The sequence below is a fragment of the Pteropus medius genome, unplaced genomic scaffold, assembly GCF_902729225.1.
Source record: "Pteropus medius unplaced genomic scaffold, Ma_sr-lr_union100, whole genome shotgun sequence".
Taxonomy (NCBI): domain Eukaryota; kingdom Metazoa; phylum Chordata; class Mammalia; order Chiroptera; family Pteropodidae; genus Pteropus; species Pteropus medius.
In genome coordinates this window covers 3,764,885-3,779,592 of record NW_024354498.1, presented here as the reverse complement: position 1 = coordinate 3,779,592, position 14,708 = coordinate 3,764,885, and the positions used below count along the sequence as shown (strand labels likewise).

The 14,708-nt window shown below is 37.5% G+C and overlaps 1 protein-coding gene across 2 annotated transcripts in view; it reads right to left on the bottom strand.

The window, feature by feature from the left end:
• MAP3K15 (mitogen-activated protein kinase kinase kinase 15) overlaps window positions 1-14,708 on the bottom strand; it is an 86,275-nt gene that overhangs the window by 60,556 nt on the left and 11,011 nt on the right. For both annotated transcript variants that reach the window (XM_039852230.1, XM_039852231.1), the window contains exons 2-3: window positions 9,543-9,682; window positions 7,267-7,290 (exon numbers count right to left, since the gene is read on the bottom strand). In XM_039852230.1, coding sequence (XP_039708164.1) covers window positions 7,267-7,290; window positions 9,543-9,682 — 164 coding nt within the window. The remainder of the gene's footprint in view (window positions 1-7,266; window positions 7,291-9,542; window positions 9,683-14,708) is intronic.

Below are 14,708 nucleotides of genomic sequence, written 5' to 3'. Positions count from 1 at the left end.
ACCATCCCTCCCAAACTGGGCCCACTCAGGCCATCTCCAGTGGCTTTTCCATACAAATGGCCTGTCTTGACTCATGCTTCAGGCTTTACTAAAATCTAAGGTTTTCAAACCTAAACAAGCAGCATCTGGTCTCAGTGTGCTCCATACCTCTTGTAGAGCAGCATCAAACTTGGCACTAGTGGCAGCTGGCCTTGGTTAGTGGTTTGCCTCCTGAGGTACACCCAAGTCCAGCATGGGTGGTAGCCATCTGCAGATTGCTTGGTGGCTCATGACAGGTGGCCCCGGGCATGATACAGGCTGCAGCTAAACATGGCCTGAGTGGAGGCCCTTCCAGGAGGCACCACCTACCTGCATGCCCAGTGGCCGGCTTCAGTATGAGCCAAAGCACTACCCAAGGTCACATCCAAGGATGACACATCCAAAGGGCTGACTGAGAAGTCACCAGAGCCCTGCTAAAGTGAATCCTGCTCTGTGGGATCAACCCCTGCACAATGGCTCCTCCACTGTAGTCACCGGCCAGTCATCACAATTGATCAGCCTGAGGATGAATCCTTCCCATTGACATGCAAACAGCAACCAAGGCTCAACTACAACAGAACGCACACAACCCATGAAAAGGAACACACCTGGAACATCCAGCGCAGGTGACCAGACTGTGCCACTGGACCACATAGGACACCTATTACATAAGGCCTCTCTACTAAGACCAAGAGACCTAGCAGCTCTACCTAATACCTAGAAACAAATACAGAGAGGCAGCCAAAATGTGGAGACAAAGAAACATGCCCCAATTGAAAGAACAGACCAAAGCTCCAGAAAAAAAATGAAACAAAATGGAGACAATCTACCAGATGCAGAGTTCAAAACACTGAACTTAGGGGAAAATTAGATGAACTCAGTGAGAACTTTAACAAAGAGATAAAAACAAAAACATAAAAACAGAGATGGAAAAAAATAAAAGGAACCAGTCAGAAATGAAGAATACAATATCTGAGATGAAGAATACATTAGAAGGAATTAACAGATCAGATGGAGAAGATCAAATCAGCAATTTAGAAGATAAAGTAGCAGAAAATACTCAATGAGAACAGCAACAAGATAAAAGAATCCAAAAAAATGAGGATAGTTTAAGGCAGAGTCCCAAACCCCTGGGCTGCGAATACGTATCGGTCCACAGCCTGTTAGGAACTGGGCCACACAGCAAGAGGTGAGTGGCGGGCGAGCGATAGAAGCTTCATCTGTATTTGCAGCTGCTCCCCAGCACTAGCATCACCACCTCAGCTCCACCTCGGATCATCAGGAGTTAGATTCTCATGGAAGCACTGGTCCCTGGTGCCAAAAGGTTGGGACCGCTGCTTTAAAGGGGCCTCTGGGACAACATCAAGTATACCAACATTTGTATCACAGAGATACCAGAAGGAAAAGAGAGAAAGCAAGAAATTGAAAACCTATTTCAAGAAATAATGACTAAAAACTTCCCTCACCTGGTAAAGGAAACAGACATACAAGTCCAGGAAGTGCAGAGTCTCAAACAAGGAAAACCCAAAGAGGCCCACACCAACACACACCATAATTAAAATGCCAAAGGTTAAAGACAAAGAGAGAACCTTAAAAGCTGCAAGAGAAAAGCAATTAGTTACTTACAAGGGAGCTCCCATAAGACTGACAGTGGAATTCTCAACAGAAACTTTGCAGGACAGAAGAGCTTAGCACAAAATATTCAAAGTGATGGAAAGTCAGGACCTACAACCAAGATTACTCTATCCAGCCAGGCTATCATTTAGAATCAAAGGACAAATAAAGAGCTTCTCAGACAGGAAAAAAAAAAAGCAAAGAGTTCATCACCACCAAGCCAGTATTACAGGAAATGTTAGAGGGACTTAAGAAGAAAAAAAATGAATCAAAAATATGAAGAATGGCAATAATTCCTTATCTATCAACAAGCACTTCAAATGAAAAAGGATTAAATGCTCCAATGAAAAGATAGGGTGGTTAAATGGATAAGAAAACAAGACCCTTACATATGCTGCCTACAAGAAACTCACATCGGATCAAAAGACACACAGACTGATATTAAGGCATGGGAAAAGATATTTCATGAAAATGGAAACAAACAAAAAGTCTAGGGTAGCAATACTTATACTAGACAAAACAGACTTTAAAACAAAGGCTATAACAAGAGACAATGAAGGATCCAGTAAACCCACTTCTGGGTATTTATCCTAAGAAAACCGAAACACTACTTCTAAGGGACATGTGAATTCATATGTTCATTGCAGCATTATTTATAATAGTCAAGATATGGCAGCAACCTAGGTGTCCATCAATGGATGAATAGACAAAAAAGAGGTGGTACATATATACAATGGACTATTACTCAGCCATAAAAAATGAAATCTTTCCATCTGCAACAACGTGGATGGACTGAGAGGGTACTTGTGCTGAGTGGAGTTAGTCAGATAAAGACAAATGACATATGATTTCATTTACATGTGGAATCTAAAGAACAAAATAAACAAACAAAACAGAAACAAATTCATAGAAAACATTTTGAGGGTTGACAGATGTGAGGGGTGTTGAGGGGGATGAGTAAAAAAGGGGAAGGGATCAAGAAGTACAAATTAGTAGTTACAAAATAGTTATGGAGATGTAAAGCACAGCATAAGGAATATAGTCAACAATATTGTAATAACTATGTATAGTGTCAGATGAGTACTAGAGTTACCGGTGTGATTACTTGTCTAATCAGTATGTTGCACACCTGAAACTAATATAATATCGTATTATGCCCTTTAACATTTAAAAAATATTAAAAAAAAAGAGAAACGTAGGTAACGCATCCTAGTTTTAGCAGGCCCTAGGACTTTGTCACTAACAGAAATTATAGAAGTTTTCATATCACATTACAGTTCCTGAAGATATCTCAAAATAATTTTATACCCATCACTACTCCAAAATTATAGTAGTTTTTAGACTGTTTGTTCTTATTAGAGGCATTAATAAAGAAGCATGTAGATTATAACATACAACTTTTACAACTATTTTGATAACTGTGTTTCAGTATAAAAGATCCCTTTTGTAGTCCTTTGTATTTATGTAAGCATTTTAAGATATATTCTGAAAAGGAGTCCATAGGCTCCTCCAGACTGACAAAGGGGTCCAATGGCCCCCCAAAATCTAAGAACTCCTCCTCTGCACTCTATGCAGATGTTTCACATAGAACCTCCTACCAGCAGCCCAAAAACATCAGTTTCTTCAGTGGGCTTCACATATGAGTATTTCCATGAATTACAGCTGCCTGGATTCTCCAGGACAGCCCAGAAAGAACAGTGTGTGTCAGGGTCTCGACCTAATTTTCCACTGAGTTCAATCACGGCCACTAACCAAGGATACTTAGGACTTGCCCCTTAGCTGGCTCCTCTGCAAGAAGGCCAAGGGTCTAAAGCCAAGACAGGGGCCTCATTGCACCAGCACTTATTTTTATTTATGGCTAGCAGCAGGTAGCAAAACTGGTCAATAACAGCCCAAGTTTTATATATTAATTCTTTGGAGCAAATAAAATATGTAAAAATTTATCCCAACAGACTTCATAATGAGACTTTCAACTTGACCTTCCAGATAACATTTTTTATAATGATACAAACATTTAATCAGTCAACAAATGGCCTAGTCAGAAGAGGGGAAAAAAATCTAAGGCAGATGGAACGTGGTTTAACACTACCCAAGAGAAACTGATTTCTGAGCACTTAGGAAAGAATGCATATCTTGAATGCTTGATCGTACAATGTAGTACTTTGGAGCTTGTTATCTTGTAATGCAAAGGGTTATAAATCCTTTGTGAAAACTGATACTAAAAAAGCACAGAAAATTGCTCCCAAGAAAAATTGGGGAGCAAGTGAATGAATATGAGACAGCAATTTTTTAAAAAATTATTTAACATGACTATGTGTGACAAAGTCTATTTATTAAGAAAATCTAAGTGGGGTGCCACTCCAAAGCGATTACAAGGTTTAAGCCTAATAGATATAATTCTTTGTCTAGTCATTTAAAGGACAATTTTTAAAAATCAGCACAGGTGCAATCAGGGAAATGCATTTTTTTAAGATCAATGCAAATAGCATTCTGCATTGCTACTTTTCTACATTTGTCTGGTCACAAGAGGAACAAGTGTACAAAAGCTGAATAACAATTTCAACTAGATAATCAGGCTATTGTGGAGCTTAAAGATAAATGAAGATATTCCTGCTGAAAACATGTCATGTAGTGCCAACTGAACCACTGCAGTAGTCCATCTGCTTTGTTCTGAATGGCTATGGTGTCACAGAATTATTTCGGAGCTGGTATAAATCGCAGTAATCACGTGATTAATTATCTCATTTTATAGATGAGGAAACCGAGACCCAGCAAGATTAACCAAATGGCCCACACATAACCACAGAGCCAGAAAAATCTCATGTGCTCCCCCGCCATCCCTTCCCAGAATCCTTATCACTAACTGCCATTCCAGGTTAATTCTGAAATATTAAAGAAAGCCATGATATGCAAAATACCCAACACAAACATATGGATGAATGGTGACTACTATGGTATGTAAATTCTATCTCAATTTAAAGGAGGAAATAACTGGGTATCATGGGACACCAAAGACTTAGTTGGTAGGAGAAATTAAATATTTATATTTTGGTTCTGACATTGGCCCTGTGAAATGTGACATTACTCCTGAGATAATCAAGAGGTACAGAGAAAAGTTTTGTGGTTCACATCTCCAGAGTACTCCGATTTAAAAAAGAACAGGCATGGGGTGGGGGGAAGAACAAAAGATTTGAACAGAGAATTTAAGTTGAGGTAGAAATCAAAAATAGCTACACAAGTGAAATAAATATTCAAAGGGCAGAGATTTTTATATAAATCACATTCCATGTGCAAAATAAAATTTTTCTTCTCCATCTACTATGGGACACAGCCTTGTTTGAAATTGGGTCTTCACTAATGAAAATGATAAAAATTCTGATTCTGAACTCAGAAAATCCCAACGGATATAGAAAAAAAATTTAATTGTCCTTTCATCGAAGTGCCCTAAGCAATCTATATCATCTTTGATAATTTTAGATCCCAGCCCATAGCAAAATGAAAAATCGAAGGCAGGAAGAAAAGACCAGAAGAAATTCTGTTACTCTAAACTCCAGGCCTAAAAGTGGTTGTAAACCAGGTAAAAAAAACTTCCAATATTGTAGACAATATACCCAATACTGCCATGTCTGTTTCTCAAAGAATTTCCAATTTTTCGGGATTATAGAGATAATTATTTGAATGGAGAAATGAGTTTCTATTAAATCTGACTGGCTTTCCAGAAAAAAGTCTGGTTCAGGGGTCGAGAACTAGATTAGTTTTTTAATAAGGTGTTTTTTCATAACATGATGCAAGCTTGGAAATTTAAGTCTGCTTTTTAAAAACCATGAACTCTGTTTTTAGGACAAGACAAGTGAAAATAAGGTATAGTGTACTTTTTAACAATTTCTTCTATAAGTATTGGGTGGAATATCTCATCTTCTCCTAGTAATTTTCCTGGAGGACATGGAAGGTGTATGTCCCTATGTTTCCTCTCTGGTGAGGCTACATATAGCTTCCAGTAGTTACCCACCAATTTAATAGAAAAATTATTTCTGTGCCTCCCAGACTTAGAGATACATTCCGTAGTCTTGGGGTATATACGATTTATATATTTCTCAAATGAAATGATTATAATATGGTGGACTCTCAGGCACACACCCGGACCCTCCTTCAAGGAAGAACGTGTTGCCCCAGCTGCTGGGAGTGCTGCAGCTATCAGCCCCTGTTGTCAGCCCTTTCTGGAACTGCCTCAGTTGCAGAGAGTACTCACGCCAGGTCACATTTCTTCCCATGAGGGATGAATGCAGGAGTATAAAGGCCTGGCCATCTCATCTCAACTCAGGCCATTCCAGATCCAGAGTTCCCCATGGGGTCTACCAAGGCTGTCATTGAGCCTGCACTCCAGCTTGATTTCTCTCTGCTCACTCCTGCTTCCTTCCCTCCTCTTCCTCAGCATTGAACCCAAGGGCACTCCTTAATAAATCTCCTGTTCACTAAACTCAGTCCCAGAGGCGACTTCCAGGGGGGAAATCAACCTGCAAAATATACCATAACTTTGAAGGTATGGTTATTTTCACAAAGGAAAATTAAAACAAAGTTAAAGAATACCTGTGGACTATGCACACTAATCACATAATACCAGAAAGTTCGAAGGTTGAATAGATAGTCTCTCAGGGTGGCCATTATTTTTACTCTTGTCTTCATAAAGGGAAAACCTTGATCTTTCATCATATAAACACGTTTTCTGAAGTGATAAAATGCTGAAAGTGGTTATCTTTGTTAACTCTAAAGCAGTAGAAAATAGCATAAGAATTTAAAACTGGATGAAAAAGAAATCATTTTTATGGAACTCTAATCAAATAATGAATAATGAAGTAAAATGTGATAAATGTTAAAGATTTTTGTGAAAAGTATCTTTTAAATCAATCCTGAAAATGAAATTAAGAGAACTATTTCATTTACAAGAGCATTCAAAAGGATAAAATATCTGTAAATATATTTAACCAAGAAGGTGAAAGACTTGTTGAAAACTACAATACATTGCTGAAAAAAAATTATAAAGGACCTAAATAGATGGAAAGATATCCTGTGTTTTTGGACTGGAAGACTTAATACTGCTAAGATGTTGATAACGCTCAAGCAATATACAGTGCAATACAATCCCTATCAAAATTCCAATGGCATTTTTTGTAGAAATGAAAAAGCAGATTCTCAAATTCGTATGAAATTGCTAGTGGCCCCAAATGGCTAAGACAACACTGAAAAAGAAGAACAAAGTTGGAAGAACCAGATTTTCTAATTTTAAAATCTACTATAAAGTTACAGTAATCAAAACATCATGGTACTGGCATAAGGGTAAACATGCAGATCAACGGACTAGAATTGAAAGTCCAGACATAAACCTTTACATTTATGATGGGTTGATTTTGAGAAGGATGCCAAGACCATTCAATAGGGAAAGAGAATAGCCTTTACAAGAAATGCTGTTGTAACAACTGGATATCCACATGCAAAAGAAAGAAATTGGAGCCCTACATCTTACACCAGAAACAAAAATGAACTCAAAATGGACCAGAGAGGTCCTGTGGGATTTTCAGGCAAGCATTTTACATGTTTATATTTACAAAGTTAAAAGTATGAAAATATAATACTTACTTGGTTTTTCTGAGTTACCACTTCCTGAAAAGAAAAAGAAAAGGTGAATATAGCTTTTTTCCAAAATAGTTCATTTCCATAATCAAGTACTTCGTCCCAACTCATCATCCAGAACCCAATTAGAGCAAGAGTTAATCATTTGAAACCTCTCCCTGCAAAAAGCTTCAAATAGGATGAGCCTCAGAGAATTGTAAAATTCATCTTCTAAGGAAAATTTATCATAATTGGTTACCTTTGGAACTACTGGGGGCATAAATAGTTATAAGGCTTTTCCCACAGCAGTGGCAATGCTTTTGTACCAAGATAGTTTGAAATTCAGGTTTGGGTCTCGGAATGTCCTACACCTCACCTTCCTAGTAAAGAATGTCAGGGACAGCAAGAAAGTGCATGGGAAGCCCCATGGTATCTGAACCTCTTCTTGACTCATCAATGTGAAGGCTACAAGGCCACTTCTGCAGTCAGCCTTCCTACAGGAGGAGTGTTGCTGGTTTCCTGAAGGATTCCTGACACCTTACTATAAGTGTTTAGGAATTTTCAAATTTAATGACCATGATTTTAGTCAGTTAACTTAGCATAATGGTTATGCAGCCCTCAACTGTATCATTTATAACCTGCAAGCCAACATTTGCCAAAAAGGAAAACATAATTAAACAGCTGTTCCGTGTTTTACATGTTCTGAGATTTCTATTATCTGATGACAAGCGCAGATTGCTTCTTATGGTATCAGATATAACTGACTACCCATTTCCCTTTTAGAAAATATATTTCTGTATCATTAAAAATTAAAACTTATCTAGGTCATAGGCCTTTCCAGAGGAGTTCATTAAGACACAGCTGAGAAAAAAATTTATTGAATTGGAAAACATATACTATAATTTCATGTTTCTCATCAAAACATAGCTTAATAATCTATACTTTCATATTTTATAATTCTAAATATTTCCAAGAAAAACTACCTTAGTGAAAATCAGTAAAAGAAAATTAGTATCTAAATATCTAAAGTAATTGAGATTGGCTTATAGCCTTTTAAGAAACTATTCTACAATGTACAGTATGATAATAAAATAGTTTCTTCTTTCGATGTCATATGGCTTCTTAAAATATAGTGCTGTGCTATAATTATAGGACACACACACACATAAAGTGTATGTGATATATAATACATGTATCATATTACATATCTGAAGCAGGTGGTGTTTCTACCAGAAAATAATCCCAAATTATTAAAGAGCCCCTCAAAATCTGGTTAATAGTAAACCTCAAGAAACACAAACACCACACTAAACTATTAGAATTGTGATGGACATAATGTTGGCAACTTATTCTCAAATGGCTCAGTAAAATAAAAGGTTTTTACCGTATTTTCAAAAAAAGAAAAACAAAAATGTCTATCACAAAACTGTTATTTATATACTACTGATTTTTAATGCTAAGGGTGCCAGACATTTAGAAATGACGTCTGTGAAAGTTAACTCTGAACCACTGGTTCTCACCCCTGGATGCACATTTGAGAGGTTAAAAAATCCCTTCAAGATTGTGATGTAATTGGTCTGGAGTGTGGCCTGGGTACTGGGATATTTAAAACCTCTCCAAGTGATTCTAAAGTGCAATCAAGGTTGAATAACACTGCTGTCAATAAACTAATCTTTTATTCCTGAAATGACTTAACAGAGATCAGGACTGTCTGACCAACATTAAGATATTCAACAATATCAATTTATTAACTGAATTTTGTAGTAACTCACCTTAGACATTCACATTTTACAAATATGCACATTTTTAAAGTACTATGTTATCCAAAAAAGCGTTTGTATTAAATTTGCAATAATACATTTTTAAAAATTCTCAATAATTACTGAGTTGTGCATGAACACACAATCTTTCAGTTCTGCTCTGATTTAAACTGGGGTAAAAAATAACATTAAATACTAATTATATCTATGCTAAAACTTTCTGCCCATTTTGGTAACTGTTAAATGTTGTCTTATTATTATCCAAGTTGAGAAATGATTTTTTTAATGTGTAGGTTTGGATCAAATTGTCCATGAAAGAATTTAGAGTGGTATGTTTGCGTCAACGGAAACGAACAGGAGTTTTGGCTTCACTTCCCTAATGAGCCTGGAAACATTCAAGTTGCCTGCAAATGCACATCTGTATCACATATGCTCACACAGTGGCCGGGAAGTCATCTGTGTGAGCTAGAATCTGTGGTAGGAAGGAAAGAATTGCACAATCATCTATCGAATATTCAAGAGAAGGTGAACAATTCCCTTTACCTTCAATGAAAGAGCAATGTCAGCGTTGGTGTCATGGTACAGGATCACATTATTGGCCATGTCAAAGCTTTCTCGAACTCCAAGATGGTAGAAGAGCGAAGGCTGTCTGGAGACATCATTCATGTCCACCACAGCAACATCTGAGATGAACAAGGAGAAGAAAGGGTGTCAAGGAGAGAGGTGTTCTGTCTACTTAACCCACTTCCTGATGAACACCAATGGGGAGCTACTGTAACTTGTATTTCTACCATGAACCTTTAGGCAAAGCACAAGTGAAGGGTGATTTGATTAAAATTACCCCATGAATTCCAGAAAAGCAATAAGATTTAAAAAAAGAAAAAAAAATCTCTTCTTCAAATGCTGGAAATATAGCCTCACTTAAAAATTGCTGATGGATTTATTTTTAATGTTATTTTATTAGGAAATATATCATATCCAGAAATATATTTAGCTTATATAAGAAGTATAAAGTATAATAAAATGAAAAACCATACAGCCCAAAACACAGCATTATCTGTACTGTCAGAGCCCCACATGACACTTCCTAATTACATGTCCTCCCTCCTGCCTGAGGAACATCTCTGTCCTGATTTACCAGTTCCCTGCATATAAATGCATATATGTAAATGCAGATTACATATTATTATAACATATGAATTCCTAAACAGTATATTGTTTAGATTTGCATGTCTCTGAACTTTATACAAATAGCATCACATCATATGTATTCTTCGACATGCTGTTTTTGGTGTGACACCACCAATTTTTTTGTCTAGCTCTAGAGTTCATGCATTTCCACTTCAGCATAGCATTCCATTATATGATGAACAGATGTCAATTTCTTTATCCATCCTGTCTAGAGATATTGTGTTCATTTTTTTTTCTTTTTCCTATTTCAAACTGCTGTAATAACATTCCTGTGCCATGTTCCTGGCTCACATGTCTGACATCAACTTGACAATGAAGATCAAATGCCACTGGAGCTGTTTACTAGAGAGACCTATTCAAAACAGGGAACAACATATCACATAGATAATGAGCACGTTTAAATTTCTTAGTAGTATTGAACACTATTTCAAAACTCATCATTTTTGAGAGTATTAAAGCTCCAAGTTTGATTAGACCTTCCCTACCACATGTAGAGATTTTGGAAAGTAATGTTTAAACTTATGCTTGCACTGCTATGACTCACAAGAAGTCACTGAAAATCCCAATGAAACAGAACAGAGGCAAGGTAAACAGGTGTGAAGAAACCAGGCAGCATGCAGAAGTCGCATCAGCACCAGGCACAACTGGCTCTGCACAGAGACTCTCTGGGACCTGAGGCCAAACCTTTTACTCTCTAATTTATGGATTACCTGCTATATGTCAGGCACTGTACTGAGTACTGGGATAGAAGTGTGAATGAGACATAATCCCTTTCCTCAAAAAAGCCTATAATACAACAGGGATGACAGGAAGGATGTGGTGGTTAGAATTACTGTGAGGAGGGCTAAAGCGAGGGAAACAGTGACAGAAGCACCTGTGGGAAGGTACCTAACCCACATTCTGGTGGAGGGTGTTCAGGGAAGGCCTGGAAGAAGTGATGTTGTCTGGGACCTGAGGGTTCATAAGAATTAGGCAGGCAAATCACAGTGAGGATGGCGGGGGAGGTGGTGCAAAGGGAAGGAAAAATGTTATAGGGAGTGAAGACAGCAAGTACAAAAGGCCGGAAGTAAGATGAGGTATAGATGTTAGGGCCACTACAAATAATTTCATGGAACAATAACACCTGAGAAGGTGAACCTGGAAGGGTTAGTAGGTGCCAGGTGGACGGGGCCTGAAGGCCATGTTAAGAGGGCTGGACTCTACCTTGGGGCAATGGGAAACCTATGGTAGGGTTTTTTAAATTTTATTATGTAAAATCATAAACATATCTAAAAGTAGACAGAATAGTATAATGAAACCCCCATAACCGCTCCTTACCTCCCTCAACAATCATCAACTCACGGCCATCCTTGTTTCATCTCTACTGCCATCCACACCACCCTTCCACATTATTTTGAAGCAAATCCCAGATATCATATAATTTCATCCCCAAATACTTTATTATGTGTCACTAAAAGGTGAGAACTCAAAGAAAAATAAATAACCATAGTATCAATGTTTCATCTAAAACATTTTTTCAAAAAATAATCATGAGGGGTTTTAAATAGGAAACTAACATATCCAAATTTACCCTTTAGAGCTTGCTGCTCAAGAAAGGACAAATCGATATGCTGAGGAAACATTTTCAACCAAGCCTGGTAAATCTGTCTCAAACAAATAACTGTTCCCCACAGATATTTGCTTGGAGTCAAAAATCATACTGCAGCTTAATAGACACTCTTCCTATATGATTGCTCCCTGGACTCTATTACCTACTCAAAAAAAAATGTGTTTTCTAGAGATGCTATTAAGAAGTAGTGACATAGATACTAATTTCACAGCAATGGGGACTGCTATAATTAGTTAATAAAGGAAAGGAAGCAAAGGGAAGAAGACGAAGGAGGATGGGAAGGGGCAACAGGCAGGAATGAAGGACAGCAGCCTCCAAGTTATGCAAGCCATTTTCATAGGAAATCTACAACTTGGTGGAGTAGTTTATCACTGAGTAGGTAGATTAAGTTTTAACCTGGCAACACAAGTTCCTTATTTCCTTTGCCTTCTCAACATTCTCTGCTGGGACCTGTACAATGGCCTCATCACCTCCACTGAGGAGCCCCTCCATGGCTCCACCCAGAGTTGGGATAGACTTCTCGGTGCCTAATTAACACAGGACACATTGATACTGCTACTCAAAAGCAATTCTGAGTAATTCATGTTCAATAGGAAAATTATCTCAAACCCAAAATTTACATTTTTTGCCTGACATCTGTCACTCCAGCCAGTAGACTGAGTTTACCTGGAGGATTTATACCATAACAATATTCAACCAGCTTAGTTTTAGAACTTCTAAGATACTAATTTAGCAGATTTATAATGCTAAATATGATAAAACACCAGATTGGAATTTTTATTATGTATGAGGAATCGAGGGTTTCTTTTTCCCTAAAGACATCATAAATTATCTTAAAGCTTCGATCATCACCATGGTCACTTGCTCTGCCATTTACAAAACACTTCCACAGACATCTTTGTTAAATTTCAAAACCACCCTGTGAGGCAGGTAGGGTAGGGGTCAGCTCCACTCCGCAGGAAGTGTAATAAAGCTCAGAGAGGGTAACAGATTCATCCAGGGTCATGAAGCTAGGGCAGGACAGTCAGGGCTGGAACTTGGCCAAGCTAGGCCTGTGCTCCCCAGGGCCACCCTGAGGCTTACTACTTTCCTGACTCACTTTCTGAAACTGAGCCGCCTGGGGACAAACCATTTATTTATCAAACTAAATCTTAGACAAACAGATCACAGATAAAAAGAGATAAAATTCAGATTTTCATTCACAAATGTATCCTGTGTTCCCAGAAACCACTACCTTCCAGTTTCCACTGACAGCCTGTAGAGAATAAATCATTCTCTTTGATCAAGGACCACACACCCACTCCACCTATCTCGGTTTAACAAACCTTAAGAAGTGATACCACATCAGGGACTGCAAAAAGCCAAGGCTTCTGTTAAAATCTACTCTTAGCAAAAAAGCATCTGAATTTAAAATCAAAGTGCCCTTCAAACAACTTAAGGCTCAATTACAATTAACTCACTACATGCTAATATGAAATAAGATGAATGATGTATTGAATTTTAGTTCATTAAAACTTTTGAACACTATCTCTTAAACGTTGTTTTTGTGAAATGTTTTATAAGTAATAAAACAATTTTCTAGTGTGGTTTTATAGTATTTGATTTCTAAAGCAAAGCACCATTCAATGAAATGATAGGATGGCAAATGATTTACCATGTACTAATTCTGTGACTGTACTGGCTCATGCAAGTCTTAACTATATTCTAGGTTATCTGTAAATCTATCCCACTCTCAGCAGAAAAAAGAATGAATATAGTAAAATTGGTTGTGTCTAAATGAAAAGAACTAGATTTTAGAATAATTTTCCTGTCAAAGACATTTAAAAATATTTCACTGGACTTGTGACAACATTGGCCATCCAGAAGCTACCTAAAAGCAACAGAACCCAGATTTACTGGACAGGAGGCACCTCTACAAACTCCAATCATATTTAGATCTTACTTCGCCTACTCTGCTCATTTCCAACATACTCTAGGGCAGGTCAATGGAAAGAACGTTGTGAAGTGTCATTTATATCTATTTTTCCAATCTCATGAGGAGGAGATACTACTAATTCAGTGTCAGGAGGTCAACAAATCCTTCCTAAATGCCACATTGGATGGGTACTAATGTCTTAGATTATCACACTTTCAACTCGAAAGGTAGGTGGGGAAGAGTGGGGACATCAGGAACCTCTATCTGGTTGCCTATCTTTTGCTTTCCAATATCGTTTTTATAAGAAAGACAAAAAATAAATCATTTTTATAGCTTTATAAGTATGATCAAGATATGTCCACTACCAAACAAGATAAAAACTGATAGATACAGACAACAGTTAAGTGGTTACCATAGAGAAAGAGGGGAGGTAGAAAAGGGTAAAGGGGGTCAAATATGTAGTGATGGAAGATTTGACTTTGGGTGGTAAACACACAATGTGATATTCAGATGCAATATACAATACAATATACAGACGTGAAAAGGGGAGCCCCAGCAAACCAGAAAGTACAAAGCCAAACAGCACTAAAAAGGCTTTGAAATCAGAATGACACCATAACTGAAATGGAACTTGGCAGCCTGAACCAACTAGACCAACTGCCTGCTAAAGCAAAAATATCAACAGACTCCATAGGATATAAACCAGGCCTAGAATCTCATAATATTCAAAATGTTCAGGATACAATCCCAAATTACTTGGTATTCAAAGAAGCAGGAAAGTTTCAACTCGCACAGGAAAAGACAATCAATAGACTCCGACAACAAGATGACACAGACATCAGAATTATCTGACGACTTTAAGCAGGTATTAAAAAAAATCTCCAAGAAGGGAAAACACCTCTGAAAAGAACAGAAAAAACAAAGTCTCAACAATTAAAGAACCAAATGGAAGTTTTAGGACTGAAAAAATAACCAAAATTTAAAAAAAAAAAAA